At 51.9% G+C, this 27,538-nt stretch overlaps 4 protein-coding genes across 4 annotated transcripts in view; 1 reads left to right on the plus strand and 3 right to left on the minus strand.

The window, feature by feature from the left end:
• Positions 1 to 15: 15 nt before the first annotated feature.
• On the plus strand, positions 16 to 6,309 carry Ilk (integrin linked kinase). The gene is made up of 13 exons (XM_050131327.1): positions 16 to 157; positions 548 to 683; positions 3,640 to 3,805; positions 3,960 to 4,055; positions 4,232 to 4,328; positions 4,424 to 4,507; positions 4,605 to 4,690; positions 4,838 to 4,947; positions 5,040 to 5,167; positions 5,244 to 5,365; positions 5,450 to 5,549; positions 5,647 to 5,777; positions 5,910 to 6,309. The coding sequence occupies exons 2-13, from the start codon at positions 595 to 597 to the stop codon at positions 6,057 to 6,059; spliced, it is 1,359 nt and encodes a 452-aa protein (XP_049987284.1). The 5' UTR covers positions 16 to 157; positions 548 to 594; the 3' UTR covers positions 6,060 to 6,309.
• Positions 6,277 to 7,496, minus strand: Taf10 (TATA-box binding protein associated factor 10). The gene is made up of 4 exons (XM_050131332.1): positions 7,221 to 7,496; positions 6,966 to 7,120; positions 6,613 to 6,792; positions 6,277 to 6,447 (listed from the first exon to the last, which is right to left on the minus strand). Exons 1-4 carry the CDS (start codon positions 7,450 to 7,452, stop codon positions 6,358 to 6,360), a joined length of 657 nt encoding a protein of 218 aa, XP_049987289.1. The 5' UTR covers positions 7,453 to 7,496; the 3' UTR covers positions 6,277 to 6,357.
• A 2,003-nt stretch (positions 7,497 to 9,499) lies between these two features.
• Positions 9,500 to 15,104, minus strand: Tpp1 (tripeptidyl peptidase 1). The gene is made up of 13 exons (XM_050131337.1): positions 15,055 to 15,104; positions 14,872 to 14,943; positions 14,479 to 14,618; positions 13,069 to 13,219; positions 12,753 to 12,880; positions 12,445 to 12,623; positions 12,134 to 12,332; positions 11,795 to 11,983; positions 11,490 to 11,559; positions 10,980 to 11,100; positions 10,708 to 10,866; positions 10,430 to 10,555; positions 9,500 to 10,256 (listed from the first exon to the last, which is right to left on the minus strand). The coding sequence occupies exons 1-13, from the start codon at positions 15,096 to 15,098 to the stop codon at positions 10,116 to 10,118; spliced, it is 1,719 nt and encodes a 572-aa protein (XP_049987294.1). The 5' UTR covers positions 15,099 to 15,104; the 3' UTR covers positions 9,500 to 10,115.
• A 716-nt stretch (positions 15,105 to 15,820) lies between these two features.
• Dchs1 (dachsous cadherin-related 1) overlaps positions 15,821 to 27,538 on the minus strand; it is a 32,583-nt gene continuing 20,865 nt past the window's right edge. The window contains exons 6-21 of the mRNA XM_050131336.1: positions 26,382 to 27,407; positions 25,984 to 26,177; positions 25,678 to 25,774; positions 25,419 to 25,576; positions 24,390 to 25,251; positions 24,060 to 24,299; positions 23,812 to 23,937; positions 23,246 to 23,455; positions 21,180 to 22,058; positions 20,949 to 21,062; positions 20,585 to 20,796; positions 20,342 to 20,496; positions 20,064 to 20,194; positions 19,697 to 19,980; positions 19,243 to 19,381; positions 15,821 to 18,905 (exon numbers count right to left, since the gene is read on the minus strand). Of these exons, the coding sequence (XP_049987293.1) occupies positions 16,294 to 18,905; positions 19,243 to 19,381; positions 19,697 to 19,980; positions 20,064 to 20,194; positions 20,342 to 20,496; positions 20,585 to 20,796; positions 20,949 to 21,062; positions 21,180 to 22,058; positions 23,246 to 23,455; positions 23,812 to 23,937; positions 24,060 to 24,299; positions 24,390 to 25,251; positions 25,419 to 25,576; positions 25,678 to 25,774; positions 25,984 to 26,177; positions 26,382 to 27,407 (7,439 nt within the window). The 3' untranslated portion in view covers positions 15,821 to 16,293. The remainder of the gene's footprint in view (positions 18,906 to 19,242; positions 19,382 to 19,696; positions 19,981 to 20,063; positions 20,195 to 20,341; positions 20,497 to 20,584; positions 20,797 to 20,948; positions 21,063 to 21,179; positions 22,059 to 23,245; positions 23,456 to 23,811; positions 23,938 to 24,059; positions 24,300 to 24,389; positions 25,252 to 25,418; positions 25,577 to 25,677; positions 25,775 to 25,983; positions 26,178 to 26,381; positions 27,408 to 27,538) is intronic.

Here is a 27,538-nt window from a genome sequence, read left to right on the forward strand (position 1 = left end):
ACCATCGAGTGCAGGAGCTGGAGAGCTAGAGAGGCAGTAGGAGGTCGGAAGGGAGGGACGGCGGCCCGCGCTGGCCGGAGAAGGCCGGGGCGGGGCCGGGAGGCGGGCGCGGCCGGACGGGAGTTCCCCGGAGAAGGCGCCTGCGGCCCAAGTCCCGGTGAGTGCGAATAGCTCAGCGCCCTACCCCATATTGGTTCTGCAAGCCTGTCTCTGCGATCTCTGCAACAGTTCCGAGCTGGGAGCCGGGGCGACCGGGAAGGAGCCCTGTCCCCTCCCCCGGGTGTTTGCAGCTTGCCCTCCCTCCCCCAAGCGGTACTCACGGATCGGGACTCGGTGCCTACTGAAGACCAACTCAGGAGATTACCAGTCTCTCCTACATCGCCAGACTCCGCCTGTCCCTCGCGCCCAGTGGTTGTCCACTGCCCGAAATCCTTCACAGACAACCACTTGTCCCTCTCACGACGCCTAGCCTCTCACCCCTGGACAGACACTTCTCTTCTGTAGCGAACAGAGACGGACTCATCCTCTTGTCTCTGCTTTCCTGCAGTCCCCCAAGGCTTCCCTAGTCCCGGGTCTCAGTGCCGGGACGCCGCTATGGACGACATTTTCACTCAGTGCCGGGAGGGCAACGCGGTGGCTGTGCGCTTGTGGCTGGACAACACAGAGAACGACCTCAATCAGGGGTGAGCTGAAGCGCTGGCAAGCGAGAGGACGACTATCAGTCCACTCTCCGCTACTTGGGGTGCTCATGTCGGGCGGGGGGGGGGGCAACTCACTTTGCTATCCAGTGTGAGAAGTAGTAAGCACGGACTGTTGAGGGCGGGGGATCTACACAGAGGAAGCTGTGTCTGAACTGAGTTTTTATTAAGCTTCACAATCGGGTTCCAGATTGGCTTTGCAGCCTCTATGAACTCATGTCAAAGGCACACCACAGTGCCAGGAAATTGTCTGGAATTACATGTGGTTGGAGGATAGGTTTCTGTGCTCTAGGGCGTTGGATAGAAGTGGAAAAGGACAGATGTCTGTAAGCAAAGTTCTGAAGCTGTGCAGTGATGAGACTACCCATTTGTCAAATGTCATCCTGGATGCAGTGGCTTTGGAGTGATGTTTTGAACTAGAATTGGGACAGGTGAAAAACTAGAAGTGGTGAGATCCCCCAGAGTCATGAGGATAAAGTAATTGACTTGGCATAGGAACTGAGGATACTTAAGGATGATCTGGGTTTCGTGAGATTTGGATACTTGAAAGTTGCTGATGTTCGTTTCTGGACTGACTGCAGTTATGGTGACCCTACAGCAACTGGGAAATGTTAGGCAGGGTATTCGTTTGTAGATTTGAAGTTTGGGAGAGGTCTGTCTGGGAGACCAAGAGACAAATTATCAGCTAAATGGTATCTGAAGATTCTATAATGTGAAAAATAGTACCTCGAAAGAGTAAAAAATTAAGGCACAGGATTAGAAGCCTGGCTGACTGACAGGGAGCAACCACCTGGAGGAGAAATAAGAAAATGGGTTAAGATTAGAGAATGGTTTAATCAAAGGAGAGCTATCAATAGTAGCAGAGGCTCCTGAGAAGTTAAAGAATATGAATGACCATCTAAAAGGCTTCATTAACTTACATTTAGGATATATTTGATCTCTGTGAATGCTATTGCAGAAAAGTAACAGGAAACTGCATTGTACTGGTTCCTTCAACTAAGGAACACCACTTGTGGTGCTAGAGTCCTTAAGTCAGACATAATCTATACCCTAAGATGACAGGTAGAAAAGTCAACGAGAAGTGAGGAAACGGAAAAAACATGAGCACTTTCTAAAATGCTGGCTGATTAAAAAAAAAAAGCAAGAAAAGCAGTATTGGGAAAGTTTGGTAGGTAGCTTTGGTTTGCTTTTGGAGACAGGGTGTCATGTAGTTAGCTCTCCATCCTACTGCCTCAGCTTCCTAGTGCTGGGTTTTCAGTTTGCTGCCACCATGTGTGACTTTAAGAGTGTACTTTTTAGGTTGCAAAGGATCATCTGTCATCCTAGACCAGGTTTTACCAGTTTCCTATAGGCTGTGTTATTTCTCTGTTATCCAAGTTACTTGTTTCATTTTTCACATAATTTGTATACTCTCTCTGGCAGACACTAAGCTCTGACTTCTGTTTTGTTGGTAAGGAAACAGAAGTTTAGGCTGTTGTCCAGTGGGAGTGGTATTTTTGAAGATTCCTTGCTGTCAAAAGGTGAAAGGGTATTGTTAGGGAAACCAGAAAGATTTGGTGGCAATGAGGGGATAGGGTGTGGTGCTGGAGGTGGTTAACTCCCTGCAGGCTTTCTTGAGATAGAAATCTAGGCCCTAGGGTGACAATAGGCAAAACCCTGAGCTTTTATTTTTGCCCTCAAGCTTGGGCTTATTCTGAGGCCACAAACTGCTGGAGGCTGTTAGATCAGAACGGTGAAAAGTCTGGGAGACAAGACTGATAGCAACGGATATGCTCATATCCTGGGAAAGCTTTTGCTAATAGTGTTAGCAGATGAGGGCAAACTAGAAGAACAAACTGGAGGTTTTTTTTTTTTTTTTTTTTTTTTAACTACATAACTTCCTTCAGCTGTTGGGGGATTCTGGGTGACCAAGCCTGGATCAGCTCAAGACTCCTCCTCCAGCCCCCTCACAGGAAGTGACCACAGCACTAAGGCATCTGGAGGCTGCAGGCCTAGACCACAGACCGCCCCCTGTTCCGCCCCTTAGATCTGCATCCCTGGACTGGAGGGAATTTCCTTTTATGGCTCCAGGCTGTCGGTGTGACCCAGCCCACCCAATTGTTTTGTTTGTACACGTCTCTTTGTAAAATATGTGTTCCTAGGGAATAAAAATACAAACCAGATATACCTTTTATTCTAAAGCTTCCATTAATGTTTTCTTTTGTGTGTCCTGGGTTGGAAGTTGGAAAATTCTGTTTTGTGTGGCTGTCTGCCTCATCAGTAATCAAAAAGCATGTTTCCTTGTCATTATATCCCTCCAAAACATTTTAATTCCATTCCATTTTTAGATGTTAGTTTCAATACCAGAGCCAAATAGTAAGCATGTTTCATCTCCTAAGTTATGGCCAGCCTTCTCCAATATGCCCCTCTCCCATTAACCTGCAGAGAACATCAGCTGTCAGATTGTCCTCAAACATATGATCTAACAGGCAAGACAGCACATATTAACAGATTCTTGCAGTCGTCAGTGTAACTTTACAGCAAAATGCACAAGCAGTGGAAACAAAGGATTGCAGGTGTTGCTAAAGATATATGACTAGAGATAAAGCTTAGTATATGGCATGTGCCAGTATGTACAAAGTCCTGGGTTTGATTTCTAACACTGTCCTTAAAGGGAGGACAAGGCAGCGGAAGCCAAAGGACTCCATGAAGAGTATTATCACCTAATGAAGAACTGCTAGAGGAAGGGTTTTAGGATGTGGTCATTAAAGTAATAAACCTTACAGTTGTAGGGACATCTAAGTGATTGTTTGGGTGTGAAGCTCAAGAGAAAATCTGAATTGAACTTCGTGAATAAGAACTAAGCATTAGAGAGGCAAACCTCAGTGAATATAGAACCAACCTCCTATCAAAACTTTAACTCCCCAACTCCAGCTTAAGTGTCTATGCCTTTTTCTTAAAGGGACGATCATGGCTTTTCGCCTTTGCACTGGGCCTGCCGAGAAGGCCGTTCTGCAGTAGTTGAGATGCTGATCATGCGGGGAGCACGGATCAATGTGATGAACCGTGGAGATGATACCCCCCTGCATCTGGCGGCCAGTCATGGGCACCGTGACATTGTACAGAAGGTATGGGTAAACCCTTCACCATCCACATCTCACATGCAGTGTGAAGTCAGTAACAGGCACTGTCCTATGGAGCATGTGTACTGTTCTCCCCTTCCTCATGCCTAGACAAACATCTTATTTGGGACTGTCTTTTTTTCTTGGCCACGGGGTGCAGCTGTTACAGTACAAGGCTGACATCAATGCAGTGAACGAGCACGGGAATGTGCCCCTTCACTATGCCTGCTTCTGGGGTCAAGACCAGGTGGCAGAGGTAAGTACTCAGACCCCAAATCCTAGGATGAGTGGGAAACAAATTGAGCATGGAACCATCAACCCATCCTGCCAGTCCTACTGTGTGACTCTCACAGGATTGTGCACTGTATGTGTTCATGCTTGCTTGTGACTGACAGTAACAAAGGCCCCTGAATAATTATCTTTTCTTTTCAGGACCTGGTCGCTAACGGGGCTCTTGTAAGCATCTGTAACAAGTATGGAGAGATGCCTGTTGACAAAGCCAAGGCACCCCTTAGAGAGCTTCTCCGAGGTCCATTCTCTACCCCTAGCTTCTGTTCTCTTGTCCCATCCTGTATCTCTTCCCTCTATACTATACTTAAGGCTAAGACTGTTTTTCTTCCCCAGAACGGGCAGAGAAGATGGGCCAGAATCTCAACCGTATTCCATACAAGGATACATTCTGGAAGGGGACCACTCGCACTCGGCCCCGTGAGTCACTACTGTGGGAGGAGGGGTTGTAATGCAGGATCCTAGGCCATGGGGGTGGGTTAGGGTGAAGTGATACCTGACCTGCTCATATTCTCAGGAAATGGGACCCTCAACAAACACTCCGGTATTGACTTCAAACAGCTCAACTTTCTGGCAAAGCTCAATGAGAATCATTCTGGAGAGGTGATCCTTGCCCTTCTTGCTCCTCCCTCTCTAATACAAACTGCCACTCTGTCTTGCTAAGGTTGAGTTTTTTTTTTTTTTTCCCAGTTAATGGAAATAGTATAACCTGAGCTAATGCCTCCTAACCTCTACCTGTCTGTCCTTCAGCTATGGAAAGGCCGCTGGCAAGGCAATGACATTGTTGTGAAGGTGCTGAAGGTTCGAGACTGGAGTACAAGGAAAAGCAGGGACTTCAATGAGGAGTGTCCCCGGCTCAGGTGGGACAGCTGAAGTGGAAGCTGTTGTTGAACCCCAAATAGTACTGACGAGGGAAATTCTGTTGGGTCTCACCACTCTCTCTTTCCCCCAGGATTTTCTCACATCCAAACGTACTTCCTGTGCTCGGTGCTTGCCAGGCTCCACCAGCTCCCCATCCAACTCTTATCACACACTGGATGCCATATGGATCTCTCTACAATGTACTCCATGAAGGCACCAGTAAGGATGCTGGCTTTGTTGGGAAGGGACTAGAATAGAGACAGACTCTAAATTATTGACTCTTGTTTCCTGTTAGATTTCGTTGTGGACCAGAGCCAAGCTGTGAAGTTTGCTTTGGACATGGCAAGAGGCATGGCTTTTCTCCACACACTGGAGCCTCTCATACCTCGCCATGCACTAAATAGCCGTAGTGTAATGGTGAGGTCACAAGTTTACTACTGGGCCCCGAAGCCCTCTGCTTGCCTACAATAGGACCCACTTTTTTGAACTTCTCTTCCTCAGATTGATGAAGACATGACTGCTCGAATCAGCATGGCTGATGTCAAGTTCTCTTTCCAGTGCCCAGGGCGCATGTATGCACCTGCCTGGGTGGCCCCTGAAGGTAAGTGAGGGCATCATGTTGAGAAATTGACAAGAACCAGCTCAGTAACAGTAGGAGAGGCAGAGACAGCTGGAATACTAAGCCCTATTCCTTCCAGCCCTGCAGAAGAAGCCTGAAGACACAAACAGACGCTCAGCAGACATGTGGAGTTTTGCAGTGCTTCTGTGGGAACTGGTGACACGAGAAGTGCCCTTTGCTGACCTCTCGAATATGGAGATTGGAATGAAGGTGAGCACAGAGCTGCTGATACATGTACTCCTCTCGGTTTGTACAAATAGATAGTAAGCCCATTGAAGGGTCATAAGGTTTTAACGTGATCAACTCAGTTCTGAAGCTCACCTTATTCCTTAAAATCTGCAGGTGGCACTGGAAGGCCTTCGGCCTACCATCCCACCAGGTATTTCCCCTCACGTGTGTAAGCTCATGAAGATTTGCATGAATGAAGACCCTGCAAAGCGACCCAAGTTTGACATGATTGTGCCTATCCTGGAGAAGATGCAAGACAAATAGGACTGGAAGGTCCTTGCCCAGACTCCAGAGGTGTCAAAACATGGTTGGGGGAGTGCACTTCCCCAAAGCTGAAGGCCTCTGGTTGCCTCCCCTGTCTCCAATCATGGTACTACCCCAGTCATGGGGCTCATCCCTACCACTGTAGCCCCAAAAGGGGCTGGGCTCAGAGCTTTGTCACTTGCCACATGATGTCTCCCAACATGGGAGGGATAAGCCCTGCCTGTCACAATAAAGTTTATTATGAAAACAGGCTGTTGTGGGGACAGAGGAAAAGACAAACACATCTGGGTTAGGTGGCTCAGGTGAAGTAGTGAGGCTTCTTCACATTGATGCCATATTCACTGAGGGCAGGGGTCAAGTCCTCCATGGTGAGGGTGTACTTGCGGTCCTATGGGAAGAGGGAAGATCACCAGCTGAGCACAGTAATCCCAGATTCCAGTCCCTTCTGAGTGGCTCTGAGTAGACCCAATACCTCCCCTAGGATGCTGCTCCCCAAAGGGGTTTCTGGACAAATTAGCCTGTACTGCTGTGGAAGGTGAGCCTCCTTTCACACCTTGCTCTTGCTCCGGGAGCTGCCAGAGGCTGTGCCCTTCATTTTGCAGTGCTGTAGGGCATCATTGGCAATATCTGAGATGAATTTCTGGGTAACTAGTGAGATGAACCGGATTATGCGTGGGTCTGAAGCTTCAAAGCCAGCACGGTTCAGGTAATAACCAGTCACTGCATCTGGGATCTGAGAAATCAAATTAAACAGCAGTCAGTGTTAGCCATGACCCATGAGGCGCTGGATGGGAAGGAGGAATAAAAAGAGCTAGTAGTATAGCAAAGAGGACGCTTGAAAGCACGAAGGTGTGACTGAAAGGCACGGCAGAGAGCCAGGAGGCCTTATTCAGGCGGGAAGCCCACCGTAGGGGTGTAATCCTCCAGCTGCATCAAGAAGTCCACCAGTGGCGTGCTGGACACTACGGGCTTCACTTCTCCGTTGGCCGCGCTCGGCAGGGCGTAAACCCCGTTGGACATTGCCCCTTCAGGGGGAGCCGCGCCGCCCGCTGCCACCGAGGCTGAAGGAGAACCGACAACGGAGGTGAGAAGAGCAGGGTTCCCCCGCGGCGGGGCCCAGTCCGAGACCCCCCCCCCCCATCACCCGGCCCCGGCGCTCACCTGGCCCGCGCCGCTCCGCCGGCTCCCCGGCTCGCGCCGCTACGGGGCCCGTGCCCGTAGTGGCGGCTCCAGCCCCGGGTCCCCCTGCCGTCCCCGCGGGGCTGGCCTTGCTCTCCGCGGCTGTGCTGGTGGGCAGCGTGGCGGGAGCCGACACCGGAGGCGCCGGACCCGCGACCGAGGCGGCACAAGCCGGCGCCGCCTCGGGGTCCGCGCCGGAGCCGCTGCAGCTCATGGGGCTGGTGGGAGAGGCGGCGAACAGAGCCACTTCCGCTTCCGCTCGCCCAGGCGCACGCCGCGTGACGTTAAAGTTCCCGCCCACCACTCTGGGCGGGCCTGCGGCCGCCTCACCAGGCGACCTCTAGTTGACTGTGGGCAAATTAGGTGTAGACTGCCAGGCGGAGGTCAGCTCTGAGCGATTCTGGCCGACACCCCGAGTGGGGTCGAAGAGCACTTCGCCTGGGTGCAGACTTTGTTTGGGGACTCATCGGTCAGACACTTCTCCACTGTCAGTGTCCTGACAGCCTTTAGTCTTTGTAGTTCCCTTACTTAGCCGTTTAAGGGTTGTAGTGGATTTGGTGAGTGTCCCTCCCACCCTCTACGATCCTAGGAATGTGCTGCTGTAAATGGAGAGAGAAGAGTGTTTCATCCTGAAGAAATAGCATGCCAAAGTCACAGCGAGTGAAGCATATTTGCAATTCAACAGTCGTTTATTTAATTCCTAATTGCCAGCTACTGGGCTGGGGTCTAGGAATACAAAGTTAAATAGGATAAGATTCTGGCTTCCTAGCAACAACGGTCTGGGAAAGGAAGGCAAAGGAATTGGCGATTCAGTACTATATGGCTCCCCGGCTACTTGTAGGTACAGTGCAGGGAAGAAAGGGAGTTAATATCAGTTGCCTAATTCCAAGTGTCATATATTATTAACGTTTATTCCCTGATTTTGAAGGCAGGTTTTGATGCCCATGACTTTTACCCAGTAATGTTCAAACAGTTTGTACAAGTAAATATACTCCTTGATCTGGAAGATGACTTACCCATGGGTGGGAGGTCAAGGGTGTTGAGGGGCTTTGGGAGTGATTCCCCACCCCAAGTGCTTCTTAAAGTTTAGAGGAAAACAGTATGGGCTCAAAGGTAATGCAGTTGCAGTGGAGATGAAGGGGTGTGTGTGTGTGTGTGTGTGTGTGTGTGTATGTGTGTGTGTGTGCGTGTGTGTGTGTGCGCGCGCGCGCATTTTTGAGGCAGGGTCTCATTATGTAGCCCTGGCTTGCCTCAATCTCTCTATGTAGACCAGAATGGCCTCAAATTCACAGCGACTTGCCTTCCTCTGCCTCCTGAGTGCTGGAATTAAAGATGAGCACCACCACACTAGCTGATAAAGATGTATTTGAAAGGGAAAGTCAGTAGAACTTGTTGGTTAAAGTTAATAAGGAGGTGAAAAAATGAGTTAAGGGCTATAGGTTTTGAAAGAGGCATTGTACTATAATGGCATTTCACTTGCATTTTAATAAATAAAGCTCACCTGGGGATCAGAAAAGTAAAACAGCGACACTGGCCAGCCTTACAGACCAGCCAGCAATGACCTACACCTTTAATCCAGTAGCCACAATGACCTGCACCTTTAATCCCAGTAGCCACACTGATTGCCATAGAAACTGGGTGGTGCATGACTTTAATCCCAGTGGTGCACACCTTTAATTCAAGAACTAGAGAAGATTATAAAATGGAGGAGAAGCTCTCACACACAGGCTCATTCTGAGATTCCTGGAGGCAGGGTCGTCAGTCATTTTGGACTGAGGTTGAGGTAGGAGCAAAGAACTGCCTGCTTTGCTTTTTGGATCTTCAGATTGAACTCCAATTTCTCTCCCTGAGTTTTTATTAATTGTGCTTCATTGTATCATATACCAAGAGATGAAATAGTTGAGATTTGGCTAGGAGGAAGATGAAATATTGAGGTATCTTACATTAGAGGTATCAATCACTATGGGTATAGATGTCAGTGATTTGTTTTGAGGGGTGATGAATGACGCTGGAGCAATGAAGAACACCCGAATTCTTGGAGTTAGCCTAAAAGGAGGCAAACTGGTATGCTTAGAGTGGCTATGTGCTGGAAGCTAAGGAAAAAGGAAACTCATGGAAGGAGCAAAAACCCAGGTTCACAGAAGCTAGATGTTTGTGAATATCCAACAGCTGAAATAAAACCAAATGTTGCTTTACTGTAGCCAAGAAGGGGGAAATAAAATGTAAATTTTAAAAAAAATGACAAAAAAGTTGAAGCAAAATTTAAACGTGACAGTCATTTGTAATGACCTATTTATTTTGTTGAGAAATTTTGCCAATGAGAACCTATTTAAAACACTTTGAATTTACAAATTTTTAACTTTCTTTAGACTATGCAACTTGTTCTTAAAAGCAAAAACACAAAGACTGAGAAGTGTATACTGGATAAAATGTCAGGGAGACCATTTCACCTCGGTGCAAGGGGAAGAAAGACTAAACAGCGCAAAGGTCTCATCAAAGTGAATGGAGAAGGAAACGTGAAGAGAAATGGAGCATCCAGTCAGTGCAGAGGTGGTAAGCCCGGACGGACCTGATGATATCAGGAATGGGAGGTAACCGCCTCATCCTCCTTTTACATCTCAAGTTGGAAAGAGGAAGAGATGGGGAAAGGGTGAGACGAAATGTGATGTTAGCATCTTGTTGCGTTAGGAGACCTGAGTTTGATGGAACACAGCAGGGTTGGGAGTCAATCCTGCTCACAGCATTTGAGGGTTAGGGAAAAGATGTTTGCAGGAGGCAAGTGTTAAGAGTTTAGCAGGGCTTCCATTGAGGCAGAATAAGGGACTAAGCCTTCTCCTGTAGCACAGGGGGCAATTGTGCTTTCCCAGCAGGAGAGGGTCAAGGGTTGAGTAGAGTCTTCAGTAGGGCTGGGAAGTTGGGTGTTCCCCAACCTGTCACTGGATCCCAGCCAGGACCAGAGCAGAAACCTTGACCTTCCACTTCTTCATTCAGACAGGACTCATGGCAGCCATGGGTTACCTGGGAGGAGGTGGTGGGCATCAGATCTGGGTCTGCTGGTACCCGTCCTCCTAGACTGTATCTCATTTATATTCATATCACAGAGAGAATCCCATATAGCGGAAGTCCCCCACGTTCATGTTAGCCCTTTCCATGTCCTATGACAACATCCAGCCCCTTGCCCCAGCACTTACATCAAAGAGTCCTGCTCCATGCTGCTGATAGAGCCGGGGATTGAGGAAGCCAAGAGGGGGGCGGCCATTGAGGATTCTGTGCTCATTTATCAAGGATAAAATTCCCCCAAACACTGGAGTAGAGGCCTGCAAGATGGAGATGCAAGAATAGGTCAAGGTTTCAGAGTTACAAGACTTTTGAGGAACCATGCTTGTAAAGATCAGAAGTCTCTAAGGAGTCAGGGGTTCTAGGTGCAAGATTTTGTAGGTAGAGGGTTTAGAGCTAAGCTGATTCTCACCGAGGTTCCAGATACCCATGGAATGGGGACCTTGTTGCTGACTACCCAGTAGCCATCAGAAAGTGCAGCAACATCTGGGTAGGCACGGCCACTAGCATTGAAGTAACTAGACGGTGGTAGATGAGAGCTGGACTTCAAGAACTGGGCCACCGCTTCCTCCTGAAGGACATTTCTGAGTGTGAGTATTGGCCAGTAGCCTACGGAGCAGGCTGCTGGACTGAGGATTACTCCCCCCGCCCATCCTCCACATATCCACATGAACATGCACAAACCTGGTATGAAGGCTGTGGGAAAACATTGCTGAAGCCTCCACCACTGATATAGTCAACTACTTCATTTGTGATGAGGAATGGATTCCTGAACGAGGTGCCGCCTACTGTAGTGACATAGGGGCTAAGGAGAAGACGGTATTCAAACAGTGGGTGACTCCCAAGATGTGTGGAGGTAGGTGGGTGTGGTCTGGGTCTTACTGGAAAAGGGAGTAAGACTGTGCAAACCTGCATACAGGGTTTACTGAGAGCTTGAAAGCTCTCAAGACATGACTTGAGTTGACTTACATAGTTTTTACATGAGAAACAAAACAAAATCCTGTAACTAAAATGCCTAGAGACTAAGAAAGAGAAATATTGGTGGCCATTTTCTGCTCAGGAGGCTAGTAGCCTGGGACATATAGGAAGAAAAGAGGGGAGAACAGCAATCAAGACAGGTAAAACTGAAGGTTGAGTCATAGCAGCTCCTGGTGGGGGCCAAAGTAACAAGTGCAAGATTTGCAGGGTGCTTACCTAGAAGCAGGGAAGCTAGGACGGAACTTGTGTCTTCCAGAGACAGACCAACATCCAGCTCCAGTGTCACCTGGAAGAGACATTAAATATTCAGATTAGTTAGTGAGAGCTTAGGGTGTAGGCTCATATGCCAGAGAAAAAATGTAGGTGCCACCTCTTACTGCAGGTCAGAGTTTACAGGTCATGTCAGTCCCTGTTAAGGCTCTGAGTTCCTATTGTGAGGCCGAAACCAGGCTGAAGTGTCAGTTGGGACAACACGTCCAGGTTGGATAGGTGGCAAGTCTGAGTTTAGGGTAGACGGTTACCTGAGGCAAAAAGTAGGGTGAGACCCCGAGCAGCAGCCTTCATGAACTCAGTGTTGACTCTTTGGATGTAGACGCTGCTGAGGGAGTCTTCATCATCTCCGTAACTCACAGTATGTACATGTGGCAAGGTTGACTGATTGCTGAGAAGCAGGAGCCACTGCAAGAAGGGCTCCTGTGCTTCATGCCGGCCTGGATTGTTTTAAAGGAAGGGATGAGTGGTCATTGAAGAGGTGCTAGGCTCCCCCTTCAGTCCATGGCACCCCCTTGATAAAACAAAGCAGAGATCAACAGCCTACTCCAAACCACTCCCCCTACCCCAACGAATTCTTTTAGCAATACCAGGGCTACTGTAGACCCAAGTGGAGATGTTGGCACCAGCACTCATCAGGTATTCCACATCTAGACTGGCCTCGATCCCAGCTCGGCCTCGCCCCTGTTTTCCAACCACTCTGGCTACTGATGCCTGGTGTGCAAAATCGCTACCGAACAGGCGCATGAACTCAGTCAGATCTGAGTCATGGAAATACTGTTCCAGAAACTGTGGAAACAGTCAAATCAGAGATCATGAATCAGAGAGTGAGGTCCAGGGTAGTAAGGCACTAAAGGTATCTTGAGGAGGTTGTGAGGATGCCAGGGCTTCGCATGCTCACCTGGGCACAGGCCTGGCTGTTGTTGGTGGTGCCAGAGCCCACATCTTGTGCTGTCAGGTTGTATCGCTGACGGAGCACAGATGGAGTCACTCCCAGGTGCAGACCAACAGTTTCTACCCCCTGTGGCTTTGGGCGTTGTCTCAGTGATGATGTAGGGGGAAAACGGTGTAGTCCCCCCACTGTGGAAAGGAGTCAGGCTTATGGAGGGCTTACAGATACTTCTACTTCTGGCAACACCCTATGCCTCTTGTGGCATCTACACTTCTACATCTGCCTTCCCCAACCTCCATCAACCCCATTGGGTTTACCAAAGTCCACATGAGGAGCCAAGGCCTGGGGCAGCTGGTAGGGATGTGGGGACCTTACAACTTGGGTCTCCGCAGGTCCCCCCACATAGCGATGAAACTCAGCGCCAGGGAGCAGCAGCTCAGCCTGCCTGGAAGTCAGAAAACAGGAAGCATGGAGGGGAGAAGTGGCCTGAGCCCCTCGTACCAGCCAGTCATCCTCTCCTCATGCATTAGCTATTACCCACAGGCTCGCAGCAAGCTCTCAACTTCCTTCTTTGGGAGTATTTTGTCTCCTTGGTAGGACAATTGACTCCATGGGGCAATCATTACTTCTCACCAGACACTCAGCCAGCAAGTCAGAAAGTCCTGTGTGGTCACTGAATGGCAATTCCGGGCTCCAGCTGCCAAGAGCCACTTTTGGACAGTGCGCAGGGTCAGTGGTGATGGCTGGACCAGCTCAGCAACCTCCTCTAGGGTTAGGTACTTTCCTGCAGGGATTCAGAAGAGGATCTTGTCTTGATTACTCTCCTGGGTTGCCCGTTTGGACCTCAATCAGTAGACATCAAGACTTTTCAAGGAGGATTGTGTTGGTGCTAGGCATACTGGGAGTCTAAGGGGAGAAAAGGCTGGAGAGACTTGGAATGTCATGGCCAGGAAACACGCACAGCATGCATTGCTGCAGTCACAAAAATGCAAGGAATAAGTTAATAAACTTTAAATGTCCCAGTTTAAGCTTATCTTCAGAAAAATTTTCCAAACTTTTGGAGCCAATTATACAGAGCCATTTAATTTAGCTCAGATCTTCATACTTGTTGATTTTAAACAACATAATGATGAGTCATTCTTTCCTGCATGCAAGGAACTTCTTGGGTGATCTGAGGATGCCCCCTCCCCCACCTCCATCCTACACACACACACACACACACACACACACACACACACACACACACCCTTGCCTCACCATGCAGGACTTTAAGCAGGAGAAGGATCCAATCCAGCCTGACCATCAGAGAGAATGTTCTGGAATAGTGTGGGGAGTGCTCTGGGGAATGGGGTGGAGGAGAGGAAACTGCAAACCAGTTAGGGTGCTGGGCAGTAGTTCAGGAGAGAGAATAAACAACTGAGCTGGTGGCAAGAGGGATGGCCAGGGTGGATTGATCCAAAGGCAACTTAGGAGCTGAAGTAGAACTTCAGTATTAGAACAGAGGACAGAGGAATAGATATGATGTTTGGGGGAGGACCGTGATTTGATAATCTATTATACATACTAAGTGCTATTTCTCCATTTGGTAGCTGGTAAGTAGAAGTCACAATTTTACATCTAGAACTGATGATAAAACATGTGCTCTTAAACACATCTACCCCACCCCTACCCTCACCTTACTGGAGGTTGAACCTAGGGTTTTACATGCTAAGTGAGTACCCCACCAACGAGCTTCTTAAGCCCGCCCCCCTAAAAAACACTTAAAAAAAAATCTTGACAGTCTTGTTACACTGCCCAGGCAGGCCTTGGATTCAAAACCTTCCTGTTTTAGCCTGAGTATCTAGGATTACTACCTCATGCCTAGATTTGTTCTTAGCTTTAAGACTGAAGAATTCAGTGGAAGAGTTGGGGTGTGTATGTAAATGAACGTGGCAGTTACTGCCATTTGTCTGTCATACGAGAAACGTGACCCTACATGACCTGCACCAGCCAGTGCCTGCCTGTTCTTGCCTCCCACTTCCTGCCCCCACTTCTGATAGGCACCATATTGAGGAGAGCTGGGATCCGACACAGCCTGCACCAGCTCTGAGAGTCTTTCCAGGTTCTGCTGTTTCAGGGCAAAAGTGAGACTCAGCTCTTCTTCAGGGTCCACACGGCCCAGGGACACCCAGCCTGAGGGCAGCCTGCAGGGTCAGGGATACGACTTGGTTAGGCCATGGATGGGAAATCCAGATCATGAAGGGTTTGGGATTAAGGACCGAGACTTTGGGTGAGATCCCAGATGCAGAAAAGCTTCAGAGGAGGTTAAGACAGGAGATTTAGCCTAAGGGTTACTGGGTAAGGCTAGAGAGTGGGCACTAGGAGAGGGCAAGGAGAACTGAACCGAGCCAGTGGCTGCAGAGAAGGTAAAGTACAGGCGGCACTAAATCCACTCACATCCAGTGCTGGTCCGGCTCAGGGCTGTAAGTGCATTTGCCAGTGATGATGAGAGCAAGGAGACCTAGGAGGCTGCAGGGAGGGCAGGTGGGTTCCATCAGGAGCTGACCACCACTGTATTCCCTCTACATGTAACCCCTCGAATGCAATCCCCTTTAGCTGCCCTCCCCACCAATTTCTCACCAGGCTTGGCGTCCCATTTTGGCTTTCGGCTGCTCTGGAGTCATGTGACAAGTCACATGAACACTGTCTCCATCTCCTTGCCTAGTAACTAGTGACGTTGCTGACTCCTCCCTCCCAAATGAGCTGTTTTGAACGCTGAGGCTGCTACCAGAATACCTCCTTTAAAGCATCTAAGCCCAGGGCTCCTCGCCTGATGCTCAAGTCTGTCACTCCAGGGATCACAAAGGACTGGACTGTGAAGGTCCAGAGGTGTGGGCTACTGCTGGCCGTACAATCTTAGCAAACTAAGCTCTTAGAGCATAGGTTTCTTTATTTAAAATTCAGTGACTGTTGCATAAAAGCAATCTACCTCATATTTGGGGGTGAAAACATGCACTGAGATAAAGCAAGCAAACCTTGGCTGAGACGGACCCGGCGGGCTCAGCAAAAGTGAGCTCTTATTAATGTGGGCGTTTCATGGTTCCAGGGTGTGTGTACATGGGCAGGGCTGAGGATCTCTTCACTTACCTGCTCTTGTAACCACCCCCATTTTTTTCTAGATCCCCAGGCTTAGGACCCTACACTTCTCTCCATGCGGTCTCTCCTGGAGATCACTACATCTGAGTTCCTGCCCATGTTAGAGCGAAAACTTTGGAGAGACCAGGACTAGGCTCCTGAGCTCGCTGTGCCTGCCCTACTTCAGACGTCCACCCTTCTGCGTCTGCCAGCTGTCCACAGCACTGTTCCAGGCAACTTCTGCTTACCCTGACAGAACAGAGCCGGAGGCTGGATACAAACTGCAGTTTATTAAGGCTCCAGAGTGAGAATTGGCACTTGTTCTGGGCAGGGGCAGGGGTGTCAGAGGAACCCAAAGAAGCCGGGCCCTAACAGTTGGACGGACCTTCCCCATCCCCCTACCCCCCAATAAATAAAGTCTCAGCTCCACTGCAGGGTGCTGGTGCAGGACAGGAAGTCTTGGCTGAAGAGAACCCAAGGCTGTTGCCTCGTTCTTATGTCTCCCCACGCTGGATCTGGTCACAGGTCAATGACAAGCAGACCCTCTGTGGTCCTAACGCTGAGGAGACTGGGGTGAAATGTGGGACCTGTCCCGACTGTAAGAGTTTGGGGTGGAGAGCTGGGGACTGGTGGTGGCCTCCCCATGGCCAGTCATGGTCCGAGGCTGCCCAGGGCAGGCTGAGAATGGGGCCTGCTTTGGGGACACTGTACGTATCCCAGGTCGGGGCCCGGTTAGGGCCGCTGCTAGATGCGCAGCTCTGTGTCATCAGGCGGCTCCAGGCCAGACTCTGTGCTGAGTGCTGAAGCCGAGGGGCCCTGGGCTACCCCGAATGGCGAGACAACAGGGGAGCGAGCAGCCAAAGGAGACAGTGAGGGTGAGAAGCTGGGAGACATGGCGGCTGAGGACAGGGAGCCTTCATGGCTGATAGGGGAGCGGTGAGAGGCTGGTGGGAAGATGGCCCGGGCTGCAGCTGTGTTTGCAGGTTTCGGGGGAACAGACTTAGCTCCTGGGTGGGCCACAGCAGTGATGAGGGGTGGCGGGTCAATACGGGGAGCAGGAGGACATGGCCGAGCTTCATCCTTGAGCCGAGCTATCTCTGTGAAGACACTGGCCAGAGGCTGGAACTGAGGGCACCAGCTCAACAGGTAGTCCCAGTTATAGCTGCCACGGAGCTCTTCCTCACCAGCCACGATGGCTGTCAGTGCACCAGCTACACATGGCTTTCCATCTGCTGGGAAGCCATAGTCCCCAGTGGGTGCAGGGCTCAGGCCACAGCCCCCTAGGAAGGCCGTGGCCGTGGCTGGAGGCCCCTCCTCTCGGTACAAAGTGGCTCCCGCACCTGGCAGCAGCAGCCCTGCCTTTCGGCCCTTGTACCAGGTGTCAGGGGCAGGAGGCTCACAGGACGTGTCACTTAGTCCATCTGCATCCTGCTGGATGCCTGAGTCAGGGCCTCGGGCAGCCAGGGAGGAGGCAACGCTGGCCACACGGGGAAACTCATTGATCATGCGGATCTCGTCATCCTCCGCAGCCTCTGCTGAGCCTCGGCCACTCGAATGTGAAGGGTCCAGGGATCCACCACGAGGGTAGGGCCCTCCAGTTCCTGGCCCACCATAGCTAGGGAGAGTCTGATGATACAGATGTTCAGAGGGTGGTGGACTCGGGGGTTCCCGGCCCAGCTTCTGTAAAGAGCTACTGGCTATGGGTGCTGCTTGTGACATTGGGCCAGGGGCTGCCTCAGCCTTTCGGTTCCGTGCTCGAACAAGTCCCAGAACCAGAGCAGCCAGAGCAAGCACCACCACAACTCCCAGAGAGGCGGCCACAGCACCTACCAATAGCAAGTTGAGGTCAGGTGCCAGGCCCAGAGCAGTGTGGGTAATATCCACAGTCACAGGTACTGTGGCACTCCGGGATCCAGGCAGAGGCCCTCTTGCTACTACCTCCAGCCTTAACTCCCGAGGTGCTTCACGTCGGGTCCGGCCCCCACCCCCAGAGGTGGTTGTTCCACTTCCTGGTGCCCGACTGTCCACTCGCAGGTACAAAGCACCTGTCGTCTGGTTGATACCAAAGTAAGGGGAAGAGGTAGCCAGCGAATAGAGCACCAGGCCATCAGCACCCCCATCCTCATCTGTGGCCTGCACATGGCCCAGGCTATGGCCACGCTGGGCACCTTCTGGCACTTGGAAGTGGAACGCTGGAGCCAGGAAGACAGGGTCATATTCATCTTCTCCAGTAACCAGCACCGACACAGTGACAGAGGCTGAGAGGTTCCCAGCATCAACAGCACCCACTAGCAGGCGGAAGCTTCCTGTGTGCTCATAGTCAAAGGGCACCCGCGCCCGCAGTTCGCCTGTTGAGCTGTTCAGTGAAAATGCCTCACGACCCTCAGGCCCTGGCACTGCCTGTAATAGGCTGTACTGAAGTCTACCGAAAGTCCCAGCATCCCCGTCAATTGCATGTAGTGTGGTCACAAGGGTGCCCGGAGGCTGGTTCTCAGCAAGGCTAGTACTGAGCAAGTTCAATGGGAAGGCTGGACCATGGTCATTCACATCCTGGACCTCAACTGTTACGGGTACCAAAGCAAAGTGTGTCCCAGCAGGATCAGCTGCCTGCACCACGAGCTGGTGTCGAGCCTGGGTTTCACAGTCCAGAGGGCCGGCCAGTCGCAGAGCACCTGAGTTCTCATCCAGCTCAAAGAGCCCCAGAGGGTCACCCGAGCTGAGGGTGAAACGCACAAGGCCATGAGGTCCAGGGTCAGCATCGGAGGCCTCCACATGCAATAACTCAGCTCCAACAGGCATGTCCTCGGGTACTGTCACACGGTAGGATGCTCGGGTAAAGACGGGTGGGTTGTCATTGACATCCAGTACAGTGACAGTCACTGGCACAGTGGAACTGCGGGACGGCTGTCCGCGATCAGCTGCAGCCACAGTCAGATTGTACTGTGTCAGGCTTTCAAAGTCTAGAGGCTCAAGCAACACTAGGCAGCCCAATGCCTGGGGACCTGGTCCGACACCCTCCCCCACCTCAGCCAGTCGGGGTTCCAGCTGGAAGACTCGGCCCCGATTCCCACTGATGATTCTGTAGTCCACAGTGGCGTGGGTGCGGCTCCCATCAGCATCTGTGGCCTCCAGGGTGAGCAGGGTAGAACCAGGAGGCAAATCTTCAGACACGGCAACACGGTAGTATGGCAGCGTGAAGCTAGGGTCATGATCGTTCTGGTCCTGCAGCTGCACGTGCACTGTGGCCCGTGCTGCCCGGCCTGGAGCCCCATGGTCTCGTGCTTCCAGCACCACGTCCACCATTCCTGGCCCATCCTGGCCCAAGGCCACTGCTCCTATCGTCGTGAACAGAGTTCCTGGGACGAGAAGGGTAGGGAAAGAAACAGGCATTCAGTGACGTCACTGTGTCAACAAGGGCATCTCCACAGTCTAGGCATGGCTTTGGGAGTCAGCCTCCTGGGAACAGCCCATGTGCTGGGACAGTGTGCAGTGTCTTCAGGTATTCAAAGGTCAGGAGACAGCTTCCAGACATACAGCCAGAAGGGACCTTTATTAAAGTTGGGGGCAGGGGATGTCCGCTCTGGGTCAGAGATTCAAGAGTCAAGATATGATGAAGTGGCAAATTTTAGGACTGAGTGCCAAGTAACCCAATAGGGTCAATGATAAAGGGATCGGATTCTGGAGAAGACGTACCATTGTTGGGGTCGACATGGAAGCCCTCAGCAGGGGAAGCCAGATGATAGGAAATGTGACCATTGGCACCAGAGTCTCTGTCCGTGGCAGAGACGGAGAGAATGGCACTGCCTGGTGGGGTATGCTCCAACATCATCACCTGAGGGGTAACAGAAAGTATTCGAGGCCTGTGAGCTGGAGGCTGACCCCATAAACTGTACTTGGTGTCCAGATTGGAACCACACTCCCTGGCACCGGAATAAGAACTGCCCACCCTTTCCCTTCTCACCACAGAATGCAGAACTTGGATGCAGTCCACAGAACTTGAAAAGCTGGTGTTAAACAAGACACTCCCCCCCCCACTCCCACATCAACCCCGACACCCAGCCCAGTCAGCCACTTCTACCTCTGTTATGGTGCTCCAATAGGAACAGGCCCAGGCCCAGGTATGGGGACATCCAGAAAGAGCTGGTACCTGGTAGAGGCTCTGGGAGAAGGTAGGTGCGTTGTCATTGACGTCCTCCACAAGCACTGTGAGGTTGGCACGGCCCTCATGAGGTCCATCGTGTGCCAGCAGCTGTAGGTGGTAGTGGTCACATTGCTCAAAGTCCAGGGGGCCCGTGAGGGAGACACGTCCTCCATAGCGGCCGATGCTGAAGGGATCCCGAGGCCCAGATGGGCTCAGCACATACCATAGGACTGGTCCAGAGTCCACATCATTCCCAGTTACCTGTGCGATCTCTGAACCCAACAGTGCATCTGCAAAACATGAGGAAAAGGTGACTGTAGAGTTCTTCTCACCGTGGGAGCCCTTGACACCTCTTGTTTTACTTGACCCTCACCTTCTGACACTCGGAGCTCCCAGGGCTGGGGGATGGTGGGGCGGTTGTCATTGGTATCGATGACCATCACTGTCAAAGTAGCTGAGCCCACCAGGGCGGGGCTTCCTCTATCTGTGGCCATCAGTACCAGCCTAGATACAGAGCATAGTCAGGGAGCAAGGCCTAGAGACAGGAATGAACCCCGGGAAGGGCAAGGGGGTGTGGCTTAGAAAGTGAGAGAAATGCAAGACGGGTCTTGAATCCACACAGACTCAATCCATACAGGTGCCAGGTCTCACCGTGTTTCAGCCCAGATTTCCCGGTCCAGGATAGCCGTGGTAGTGATAGTGCCTGTAGCTGGGTCTACATGGAATAAGCCCCGTGCTGGCTGGGATGCAGCCAGGCTGTAGGAGATCTGTCCTCCAGAACCTTGATCTAGGTCATCTGCTTCCACCTAGTAAGTGTAAGAGATTGCTGACACTGGCTGGGCCACAAACAAGTCTGACCAGCCCTGTCCCTTATCTTCCCATCACACCCCACACCTGCAGCAGGGGACCCTCCAAGGGTCGGGACTCTGGCAGGAAAGCCACATAGTGAGGCCGCAGGAAACGGGGAGCGTTGTCATTGGCATCTTGAAGGGTCAGGGTCAGCACCGAGAAAGCAAAGGCTCCTCCACTCTCTGCTTGGAGCACCAGTCGTAGCCGTGGGCTTGTCTCAAAGTCAAGCCCCTCTGCTGAGTGGACTGTGATGGTTCCTATGGGAGATAGGCTGCGTCAGCCATAGTGCCTTTCCTTGCTCTGGAGCCTCCCTCTCTGAGGGCAACTCCTCCTCCCACCAAAACCCCTTCTGGCCCAAAGAGCCTACTCCTCCAGGAGCCTTCCTCCTGTAAGACTTCCCGCTCCTTACCTGTGCTAGGCTGAATGGAGAATATCCCTTTCTCATTCCCACTGAGAATGCTGTAAGTGATTGGTCCATTTGAGCCCCCTGAATGGATAGCCTTCAGGGAGATGACGGGAGTTCCTGGAGGGAAAACAAGAGAGGAAACATGGTATTCATTGGACTGTGGTCACTACATGTCAGTGACTAACCCCGGTCCTTTCAGGGATTCAAATCTGTGACATAAAACTGGGGACCCACCTGGGGGTGCATTTTCACGGAGTACAGCCTCATTACTAGCTCGGGGAAAGCGGGGTCCACGCTCAGATTCTCCCTGTATTCCAACAATGACCACACCAGTGGCAGAGCGAGCTGGTCGGCCAAGGTCAGTAGCCACAATGAAGAGCACACGATCCCGAGGTCCCAGAGCTACAGGGGAGCGAGCCACACGGATTTCACCAGTGTAAGAGTCCACAGTGGTGCCGGGTGGTGGTGTGCCTGCCAGCCGGTATAGAATAGAGGCATTGGCACCAGCATCACGATCTTCAGCTCGAAGTGTGGCCAGGGCCAGGGTTGGTGTACTGAGGCTAGGACCTGGGCGGGGTAGGCGGAGGCGCAGAGGACTGGTGGGGAAAGTAGGTGCGTGATCATTGACATCACGCACTGTGACGGTGATTGGTACTGTGGTGCTTAGGGGCCCAGCAGCTGCACCGTCCACTGCAGTCACAGAAAAGGCATAGCTGGCACAGTGTTCTCTGTCCAAGGCAGTAGCTGTACGCAGCTCTCCAGAGGTGGGCTCCAGCAGGAAGGCCCCTGCTGTACCTGCACCCAGGTAGTACATCACACGGCCATTATCTCCGTCATCGGGGTCGTGAGCCTGCAGCTGCAGCAGTAGGGTCCCTGCGGGTGCATCCTCAGGTACCTCCACAGAATAAGCAGGCACAGGAAAGGCTGGGACATGGTCGTTGGCATCCAGCACTGTCACTGTCACAAGCAAGGTGGCACTGAGGGCTGGCTGGCCTCCATCCCTGGCCTCTATCTGCAGCTGGAATGTAGGTTCTACCTCCCGGTCTAGTGGCCTCATGGTGCCAAACTCCCCAGAAGTGAGATCTAGGGCAAAGGCTCCTGAAGGGTCGCCATCTGCAGAGAAGATGCGCACATGTTAGCCCCAAGAGGAGGGGCAACTTCTAGGTAACAACAGGAATACAAGCAGTAGAAGGGAGCCGGGAGAAAGGCAAAGAAACACCGAGGGCAAAGAAGAACACTATAGCCCGGCAGTAGTGGTGCACGCCTTTAATCCCAGCATTTGGGAGGCAGAAGCAGGCGGATCTCTGTGAGTTTGAGGCCAGCCTGGTCTACAAGAGCTAGTTTCAGGACAGGCTCCCAAAGCTACAGAGAAACCCTGTCTTGAAAAACCACACACACACACACACACACACACACAAAGAGAGAGAGAGAGAGAGAGAGAGAGAGAGAGAGAGAGAGAGAGAGAGAGAGAGAGAGAGAGAGAACACTATAAAGAATAGAGTGTGGTCCTGGGACTCCTGAGTCCCCAGAGACTCTTTCAATATATGTATAAAATCAAAGTACTTTACTAAAACATTTTATGTCTTTTCATTCTCATTATCTCACAAATGTAAAGTGGGGTTTGCGGGATGCTGTATGACATTATCTTTTGATTAATAGAACATGCATTTGTGTACTGTATTTTCCAGAATATTCTAGGTTTAAAAAAAAAAGATGTATTTTCGAGATTCAATTTGTCCTGGTGACCTTTAGTTACATTTAAGATTACTGCAACCTCAATACTATTCAACGATGTTTGAAATCCTAACATTTTCTTATGCCTATGCAGAAATAGAAAACAATATCCTTAATTGTTCATTCCTCTATGATATCTAATTCTTTTGTGTTTTAATATGAAGCACAGCAAATACTGGTTTTTAACATGTTACCTACGAACCCTTTGGGGTTCTGAAAACTAAACAGTATAGCTGGCTTCCTAGTATAATTCCAACTGCTCTGGAGCCTGAAATTGGACAGTCATGAATACAAGACCAGCCTGGGCAACATAGTTGAAGATCCTATCACACAGAACAAAGTTTTAAGAGCCCCTGAGACCGAGACAGTTTGAGAACAACTGACTTTGTGTGGAGCACCAAGAAAAGAAAAAGATAAAGAAAATAGGGGTAGAGAAAGATAAAGAACTGGAGATGCTCTAGAGGTAACTTGAATACACCGAAGCATTGGCACAAACTGACAAGGGCCAAGAAGCAGCAAGAACCGGGCAAGTAGGTGCTGGCCTTGTGGCACTGGACGCCTCTCACCCAGGATGCGGTACTGTAGCTGTCCATTGAGCCCCCTGTCTGGATCAGAGGCGCGTAGGGTGGTAAGGGTTTGGGGGTCCTGGCCCTCGGGCACTTCCAGGGAGAGGTGGGTGTTCCCAAAGGTTGGAGTATGGTCATTCTCATCTTCCACAGTCACTCGAACTATGGCATGAGTTAACAGGGGTGGCAAGCCTCTGTCCCGGGCATATACTGTGGAGAAACAAAACCAACAAGGTTTACCCTACCTCATGCTATGGAGAAACACACACATACACGTTCACCAGGTCCACATATACAGCAGAAAATGTCTATCTCACAGCACACACATGTGCACACATGTGGGCACATACATGGGCATACATGACATATGTCAGAAAACTCCCCATTTCCTTTCTGCATCCCATGCTGTTTATATGTAACTAGCGTCAGTTAGTGGTGATGTGACAGAAACAGCAATTAGGCATCAAAGCCTGAATACTCTCCTCTATTAAGTGGCTGCAGTATGACCAAAGGAGGCATAAAAGGCTTGGTGGTGACAGTAAGCACTGCAAAGTTAATCAGTATACCTGTCAAGTTGATCTCCTCCTGCTCCTCCCGATCCAGGGCCCTCAGAGTCGTGAGAACTCCAGTGTTTGGGTCCAGAGAGAAGCTCTCGCCAGAGACACCCCCATAAGTCACTTGCCCATTGGCCCCTAAGGAGAAGCAGCATGGAGGATGAGCAAACGGTAAGTGTATCTTTTATTTCCCTGCTCCATCCCTTTATCAATTCACTCCCAACTCGGTCCCTCCCATAATTCATTCCCACAGGTCTTACCAAGATCGGGGTCTGTTGCCTTCAGAGTAAGCAGAGACGTGCCAGGTGGACTGTTCTCACGAAGAAGGACGCTGTATTCTTGTTGAGGGAAAGCGGGCGCCTCGTCGTTGATGTCAACAACACTGACAGTCAGGAGTTGAGTGGATGAACGTGGCGGGGAACCATGGTCCAAGGCCACTACTGTCAGTACGTGCTCAGCTCGCTGTTCACGGTCCAGAGGCCGCACCACGGACAGCGCTCCTAGGCCACAGTAAAGTGGTCGGTAGCCAATTTTAGCATTCCTTGTACTTCACCACCCTCCATGCCTCCCATCCGGGGCCCAACTCTCACCAGTGGTAGCGTGTAGCCGGAAGTGGCCATCCCCTCCAGCCGCAAGGCGATAAGAAACGCGGGCAGCCTCTCCCAGGTCTGGATCCCGAGCTACCACGTGCAGCGCCGCGGGCCCGGGGGGCTGATCCTCCGGGAGGCGCACCCGCGACGGGGAAGCAAAGACCGGGGCGTTGTCGTTTTCATCCGTGACAAAGACGCGTGCCGAAACGCGCGCTGCCCGGCGACGGCTGGCATTGGTTGGCCGGTCGGTGGCTTCCACGAGCAGAAGCAGCGCGGGTGTGGTCTCGCGATCCAGGCCGCGCGGAGCGCTAAGCGCACCAGTGCGTGCGTCCAAGCGCAGGGCGGGCACCGGGGGTTCCTGCCGCAGCAGGCGGTATCGCACATCGCTGTTGGGACCTGGGCCATCCGCGTCCGATGCACGGAAAGTGTACAGCGTGGCGCCGGGCTCAGGGTTCTCGGGTAGCGCCAGTGCCAGGGGGTCTCGCGCGAAAGTGGGAGCATGCTCGTTCTCGTCCTGCACGCGCACTTGCACTCTCAACAGCCGCGCGCCTGCGCCTCCCGGCCCCTCGGCGCGCACCGTGAGCGCGCGCCAGGCCGGCCCGGCCTCGAAATCCAAGGAACGCGCCAGGTACAGGCGACCTGTGACCGAGTCCAGGGCGAAGGTGCCCTCGGGGTCGGCGCCACTCACCAGAGTGTAGGTGAGTGCGCCCACACTGGTTGGTTCCTGTGGAGCCACCGAACCCAACAGAGATCCAGGTCGAAGTCCTTCAGCTGCTGTCACCGTCAGGACTACAGGCACCGTTGCCGCCAGGTCTGGTTCTGTGAAATCCGGTGACTCCACCGTGCGGGTGGAGGGAAGCACCTATTGCGCGCCAGAGCGGGAGGGAAAACTGAATCAGGAGGATCTTGGGAAGTAGGGAAGGTTAGTCAGACTGGACTGACAAAGAGTCCAAGGATCTCAAGAAGCTGGATCTATAGGAGGGGACCCAAAAGGCCAGACCAGGGGGGCTTTTGGAAAGGCAGCATTACCTGCACCAGCAGTTGGAGGCTGGCACTTCGAGGGGGACTGCCTTGGTCGTGAGCACTCAGAGTTAAGACATAATGGGGCCGCTCTGCTCTAATCAGGGATTCTGCGGTGTGCAGCTCCCCCGTGTGAGGATGCAGAGAGAAGAGCTCGGAGCCAGGACCTGGGGACAAGAAGAGGAAGGATTGAGGTTTTAGCAACCAACGCAAGGCAGGTCATGAGAGCCCTGATCACTCCCAGGGTCCCCCCTCTCTGCCCTCATACCAGTTAAGGTGTACAGGATGGTTCCGTTCTCCCCCTCATCTGGATCTTTGGCCTGCAGAGTAGTTACCAGTGTTCCTGGAGGCACACGGTCTGGCACCTGTGGGAAGACAGTCACCTACTGTTGTCTTCTTCCAACGATTAAAACAACCCAGAATCGGCTTGCATTCATTCATAGGTGGAACTGTTTTCCTTTTGTCCTACACCTGTTCTAGGAGGCAGTCTCTCTTACCTATACTCAGCTCAATTGGGAGACCCTCCCCAACTCTCTTATACTTCTTCAGAATGTGTTCCTGACACTTGACTCACCTGTACAGGGAGGCCCCCACCAGCAGCCCCCGAAGCCTGCAGGAAGGTGGGACTGTTGTCATTGAGGTCGAGCACTGCCACATGCACGGTGCCTGTGGCGCTGCGGGGCGGACTCCCAGCATCCTGCACATGTACCAGGAGTTGGAAGCTGCTCTGCTGCTCTCGGTCCAAAGTCTGCAGGGTAGTTACTTCTCCTGGAAGTGAAGATGGAGAGTGTGGTGGGATGTTTAAGGATTCAGAGCCTGGGAACTACAGATAAGCCGTGGCTGGGGAGTGTGGGCAAGTACCAGGGCCAAACTCCAGGCTGAATCCTGATACTTACAGCCCAGATCTGGGCTGGGGATCTTGTCTGGGCATTTGCCAGTCTGGAGATGAGGCTGTGAGGTCTCAGTGCTTACCGGTCTGGGGGTGGATGCGGAAGGCCTTACTGTCTTCTGATAGCTGTTGGAGGCTGTAGGTCAAGCGTCCATTAGGTCCTGAATCTCTGTCAGTGGCAAAGACTCGGCCTACACTGGTCCCTGGAGGTTGATTCTCTGCTACAGCCAAGAAAGTGGGCTCTTCAGACAAACGGGGACTGTGGTCATTTTGGTTGAGGATGCTGACCCTCACAGTGGCTGTGCCTGTTTGTTGCCCCAATTCAGCTTTGGAACCAGATACAGCCATCACCTTCAATGTGTATAATTCCTGGGACTCCCGGTCCAGTGCTGCCCGTAGCCATAGCCACCCACTCTGTGGATCCAGGCCAAAGGGGTTACTGGCTCCATCTGCTGCAAGATGATAAGTGACAGGGCTCCCATCTGGTGCCTGGGCTTGTACTTGCAAGATCTGAGTTCCAGTGGTGGTGCCTGAGGGCAAGTCCACACGGTAGGTAGGGCTGTCAAACCGTGGAGCCAGCCCATGGATTCCCAAGTCCTGTGTCACCACACGAAGTCGAAAGTGGCTGGTGCGTGGTGGGGAGCCTCCATCCCGGGCCTCCACCTCCAACTCATGTGCTGGTCCCCCTGGAGGCCCCAGAGGTCTCATAAGCCGGACGTGACCTGTGATGGGGTCCACAGTGAACACTCCATCACCTCCAGCAAGTAGACTAAAGGTGACCCGACTGTTAGCTCCCGAGTCAGGGTCTAGGGCACGCAGGGTATAGATGGGAGTCCCTGGAGCGGTGCTCTGCGGCAGTAACACGGTGTCTTCAGGTGCAGGGAAGGCAGGAGAGTTGTCATTCACGTCATCCAGCAGCACACGGACCCGAGCCACAGCGAAAGCTGGGGGGATTCCACTGCCTGCTTGAACTTCTAGCTCTAGGACAGGTCCCAGAAGCTCCCGGTCCAGAGGGCGAAGTGTTTTTAATAGCCCTGAGGGTGAATCTAAGGAGAAGAGCCCTCGGGGGTCCCCACCTGAAAGGGTGAGGGTCACAGGCCCCAAGCGACCTAGGGAGAAAGAGAGAAACATCAGGAAAGAGGTAGGGGTCACCTCTTGATCCCAAGAACAGTTCTCACCTTTGTGCTTTACTGAGCATGGAGAAAGGGGCAGGTGTTGGCAAGGAAATCGGCATTAAGGT

This window comes from Alexandromys fortis, unplaced genomic scaffold (genome assembly GCF_014885135.2).
Source record: "Alexandromys fortis isolate MF-2015 unplaced genomic scaffold, M_Fortis_MF-2015_v1.1 scaffold_329, whole genome shotgun sequence".
In the NCBI taxonomy this organism is placed as follows: domain Eukaryota; kingdom Metazoa; phylum Chordata; class Mammalia; order Rodentia; family Cricetidae; genus Alexandromys; species Alexandromys fortis.